The 5,718-nt window shown below is 38.2% G+C and overlaps 1 protein-coding gene and 1 pseudogene across 1 annotated transcript; one reads left to right on the forward strand and one right to left on the reverse strand.

Annotated features, from left to right (window-relative positions):
• The first annotated feature begins 536 nt into the window (after positions 1-536).
• Positions 537-1,472, forward strand: LOC101416642 (olfactory receptor 8C8-like). The gene has a single exon (XM_004469309.3). The coding sequence runs from the start codon at positions 540-542 to the stop codon at positions 1,470-1,472; it is 933 nt and encodes a 310-aa protein (XP_004469366.1). The 5' UTR covers positions 537-539.
• Positions 1,473-3,519: 2,047 nt separating this feature from the next.
• Positions 3,520-4,437, reverse strand: LOC111766754 (olfactory receptor 8B2-like; annotated as a pseudogene).
• Positions 4,438-5,718: the final 1,281 nt, after the last annotated feature.

Here is a 5,718-nt window from a genome sequence, read left to right on the forward strand (position 1 = left end):
GGGAGGTCCCCTGTCCTTCCTGAAGAATTCATCCTGATTTTGAGGTGAGATTGCATGAAGGAAAGATATAGGAGGAATGTAAAACATTAGGGGGAATCCTAAACATTTTCACCTAGGCAGGTACTGAGTATCTGAAACATAGGAGGAAGAATATGGCCTGAGAAATGGATTGAAAGAGAGTAACAGTGGTTTCACTGTCGCAGAACTCCCAGAATTTCCATAAAGAGCAGTAGCAGTACCAAGTACTATTCCTGAGCTCCTTTGCTCCCATTCATCTTGTCAAGATATTATTTCCTTATCTTTTAAATGTTGGCATGAATTTTGGTGGTCACCCTCAATAACTGTATCCTCAATCGCATATGTCCAGTAGAGGTGAGAAAATTCAAAAACCTTGAAGGAAAGTTAAATGAAAGAAGAACTGCTGTCTCCACCATCAAGCTTAAGCCCCAATAGTCCTCACTCAAGAAATAAAGTATCTGAGTCCCTTCCTTAAGTGGTATTCTTCTCTCATTTCCTCACAGATCATAGGCCTGAAGGCAATGGCAATGGAAAATGACTCTTTAGTGACTGAATTCATCTTGGTAGGATTTACAGACAAACCTGAACTCCAGCTACCCCTCTTCTTCCTCTTCCTAATGAACTATGTGTTCACTGTGATAGGGAATTTGAGCTTAATTAATCTCATTTGCCTGAATTCTCACCTTCATACTCCCATGTACTTTTTCATCTTCAACTTGTCTTTCATTGATCTCTGCCACTCCTTCATCCTTACCCCTGAAATGCTGATGAGCTTTGTGTCAGAGAAGAATATCATCTCCTTTGCTGGATGCATGGCTCAGCTATTTTTCTTTTGTTTCTTTGTCCATTCTGAGTGCTATGTGCTGACAGCCATGGCCTATGATCACTACATGGCCATCTGTAACCCCCTACTATACACAGTCACCATGTCCCCTAGCGTATGTTTTCTGCTCATGTTCAGTTCATATGTGATGGGGTTTGCTGGTGCAATGGTCCACACAGGGGACATGGTCAGACTACCCTTTTGTGATTCCAACATCATCAACTACTATATGTGTGACATCTTCCCCCTGCTCCAGCTATCCTGCAGCAGTACCTACGCCAATGAGCTGCTGGCTTCTACTATTGTGTGCACAGTTGTCATTGTATCCAGCTTCATTATTTCCATTTCTTATGCTTTGATCCTCTCAAATATCCTACACATCTCATCAGATGAGGGTTGGTCCAAAGCTTTCATCACCTGTGGCTCTCATGTAATAACTGTTGCTCTTTTCTATGGTTCTGGATTGTTTGCACATCTTAAGACCTCTTCTGATGGTTCTGTGGGCCAGGGGAAGTTCTTCTCAGTATTTCATACCAATGTGGTACCCATGCTGAACCCCCTCATCTACAGTCTAAGGAACAAGGATGTCATACGTGCTTTAAAGAAAACCCTGAGGAGATTTGCAAACTGAGGAGAGCCATTAAATCATGTATATAAATTCTTAGAGTGCATACAGGTATGTACATTTGTAAATTTGATATAATTTTCAAGTTGCCCTAAAGAACCTTTTTCTTTGATTCATGAGAGTTAAAATTCTCTCCCAGTCTCAGAGAACAGGCACATTGGCCTAAGCTCCCATCTGTGAAATTAATCTGGAGCAAATCAAACAAACATAATGAGACTGTTAGAAACCATGAGTGTGGCTGTAGCAGCATCCTGGGACTGGGGTAGGTCAGTGATTCTGAGCAGAAGTGAGGCATTGTAGACAGACTGTACCTGCTGAAATAGTTTCTGCTCTTGGCCATCTAAAATGTATAGCCATGAATCTTACATAAATTCTTCTGTAAAATTTTCAACATCCTTTCAATTTCTTATTAAACACACAAAGGAGGAAGGAAGTGACAGTGTTTATAAAATCACAGGAGGATGGATCTTTGTGGTGATGTAACCATTGCGTATACTGACTGAAGTGGTAGATGCACAGATGTGATTTAGTTGTTCACAGGCCTTCCATCTTTGTAGGCCTTACTTTCCTCAATATCAACTAGCTAATTCTATCAACATACCCATAGAAATTCTGTGATCTCCATTATATTTCTAGGGTCTCCCTTATTTGAGAGGACCAGAGAGTGAAAGGGGTTTCATTTTCCCATCATTTTACATTCTAAATTCTAAGTTTCATTTACTACTCACTATTTATCTCCTGAAGTTGGTATCCTCTACTTGATTACCCAAAAATGTGACCAGAACACTTCCTCCTTCATTCTCAGAAATGATGATGTAAAGTCTTTGCTAAGTATAAGTTCTCTCACTACTTTATGTACATGGAAAATAATGAAAGCAAGCTATGACACCAGTCTCAAATTTAGAGTGAAATGTAGTTTCTAAACTCTTACTGACTGTCCCATTCAAGGACATCTTATTGGCCACATGTCTTTTTGGACCCTGGCCTAATAACATATTGCTGATCTCCTTTCTCTTCCATCCCCATATTATCATATATGTGTACCATCAAACAGTCCAAATTTACTTAATTTCATTTTGCATAAGTCAATTTTGTATTTGAGCAAATAATCTCTAAACTAGACTAATCCTACAAACATCCTTTTTCCTACAAAAGGAACCGTCAAACTATATTCATACATAAAAATAGCAAAATTCATGAAATAAGTCCACATATCTTTCTGGAACAAAGCATAGCCAATTTCAAATTGAAATGTTTTCTCAAATGTGATGTTTAATTGAATAAAAATAATAAAATAAAATGAAATAAATAAAATAAAATTAAAAACTCTACTAGAAAGAGCGGTGGACTTGAATTCAGGAACTTTAAGAGTTTATTCAGGGCTTTTTCATTGATAAGCTGTGTAACTTTAAATAAAGCATTTACCTCTCTGAGTTTTTCTTTTCTGTCCCAATAATAAATATATATTGGCAATCTATGTATTTGTTTAGGTGTAAATTTTTAGAAATCTCTGAAAAGAAGCAAGGTGCACAGTACTACATTTGCAAATAGGAGTATTATTGATAATCTCTATGGAAACTTCTTTCTGAAGTCATTTGAAAGAGACATACTTTAGCTTAGTGGAGAATGGAAAGTTAGGAGTGTAGACATAATTAATTAATATTACCAATGGCACAAAACAACTGGAACTAGGACCCACGCCCCCTCCAATGACAAAATGTCACCCTGGTGTTACATTATTCAAACATTACAGAACCACTCATCACATTCCAGAGGAAAAGAAATAGGAAGTTGAAACTGACAAATTAAAAGCAGATATAGTAAATTCCTTCTTTAATGGTATTCTCAAAAATAAGGAGAAAAAATTGGCCCAATGGCGAGACAAAGAATATCTACTCTAACAAAGGTCCAAAGAATTATTGTGAGAAGTCACAAATTTATTCACCAAGATAGTAAAAAAATAGGATGAACATACTGTCATCGGCTATATTGTAATTAAACACACTGAACCCCCTAGTCCTAAAACAACCTATTTAGAAAATCCTATCTATGATCAAAACATTCTCCTACTTATGGGTATTTTCAGGGCAAGTTTAACATCTCTGTTCCTGAAGCTATAGACTAGGAAGTTCATCATGGGAACCACATTGGTGTAAAAGACAGAGAAGATTTTTCCCTCATTCATAGCCCTGACAGGAGATGGTTGGAAGTACAAAAATATACTTGATACAAAGAACATTACATGAGAACTGCAGGTATGGAAGGCTTTGGACCTGACTTCAGTGGAATTGATGTGGAGGATACTGCAGAGAATGAAATCCTAAGAGATAAAGACAGTGAAACTGGTCACAGTGATATCAGTGGCACTCATAATGAACACCACGAGCTCCTTGACAGGTACTAATGTAGGAAAGCTGGAGTACAGGAAAGATGTCACAGAAATAATGGTTGATGGTGTTGGCATCACAGAAGGTCAGCCTCAGCAGGCATCCTGTGTGTGCCATAGCACTAGAAAGTGCCATCAAGTATGAACCAAAAATATGGCTGGAGGACGTATTAGGGGACATGGCAATTTTATACAAGAATGGATTGCAGATGGCCACATAGTGATCATAGGCCATTGATGTCAGCACATAGCACTCAGAGATGACAAAAAAGCAGAAGAAATAGACCTTGCCATGCATGCCTGGTAGGAGATAATATTCTTCTTTGATATGAAGTTGATCAGTATTTTGGATGTAAAAACAGAAGGGTAACAGAGGTCTATGAAGGACAAGTTAAAGCAAAAAATGTACATGGGGTTGTGAAGGCGGGAATTCAGACCAATTAGAGTGATCAATCCCAAGTTTCCCAGCACAGTGAAAATATACATTATCAGAAATAGGAAGAAGAGAGGGACTTGGAGATCTGGATGCTCTGTTAACCCCACAAGTAAGAAGTCATTCATGAAAGAGCTATTTCCAGGACCCATTCTGTTATGGGGTAAAGAGGAAAGGCATATATCACGGGGCACCCAGTTTTTCCACAATATCTCTTCCCAAAGGAGTGGTCTATACAATGGGAATGTCTGAGACTACCCCAACATGGGCCCAGAGAATCTGCCTTTACCCCTGATACCAAGTGACATCAACCAGATTCTTCCTCTTGATTCTTTCCATGTCAGGAATGTAAAAAAATGGGGGAGACAGCAGTATTCCTTAATCCCTGACTTCACCTCAAAACATGCAGAATGAATATACAAATGGAATTCAGAAAGTCACCCTCTTTAGTCCAGAAAATCTTTAAGCTTCCTAATCGTTCTTTTTTTACCCTGGTGTTCCTGGAAGTGCAATTTGAAATTTTGAGATTTTGGGTCCTATGATTCTAACAGGATGCAGATCAGACTTAGTTTCCAATATGTGCTGGAAATCATTCAGAGATATATGTAACTTCTGATTTTATCAGGGAAAATCCTCAATTTGGGGGCATTTCCAGGTCATTGGAATTGTCCTGAATGATGTTGCAATGACTGATACGGGCTATTATATATTTTGTCATTACTTACAAAATTGTGCAGGACAGAGTATAAATTATAATACAACGTGCAGATTTCCTTTCAGAGATGAAGATGGTAGAGATAAGGAAGTTCCATTTTAGCTCTACATTGGGAGATATACAATCCCAGAGTGAAGTGAAAATGAGGAAAATATTGCATCCCAAAGAACCAAAGAAATGTCATCATCTAGGTTGTAAATTAAATTCCCTTATTTCCATACTATACACAGAATCTGTTCACTGGAGAGGAGACTGAGCAAGTTTCTAACCTATTTATAACCAAGTGCATGATATTAAACCAACATCAGATCTTCCATATTTTTGCTAAAGAATATTCATTTTTTTTCTGATGGTTGAGGATTTTAATAGATTGATAATGACATCTAACCATATTTTTCATTGGTGTAGTACATTTGTTGCAGTTGATGATCATATATTGGAGCATTGCCACTAAGTGTGGATTATAATCTACATTATTACACCTGTTTTTACCTCTTCCTACCTCAGAGCCTCCAGTGGTCACTGCCTCCAATTAATGATAAAACTTCCTCCATTGCTAAAATAACAATGTCTATACTAGAATAATAGTAAGTCTACTCTAGTCGACCATTCATCCCCCAATCCTGAGGATTCTGGGATGGTGATGTCCATTCTGCCTTCAGGTGAGAGGGGGCTTAAATCTCATGTGGCAGATGGATGGGACCACCTTGCTTGCAGC

This window comes from Dasypus novemcinctus, chromosome 27, assembly GCF_030445035.2.
Source record: "Dasypus novemcinctus isolate mDasNov1 chromosome 27, mDasNov1.1.hap2, whole genome shotgun sequence".
NCBI lineage: Eukaryota > Metazoa > Chordata > Mammalia > Cingulata > Dasypodidae > Dasypus > Dasypus novemcinctus.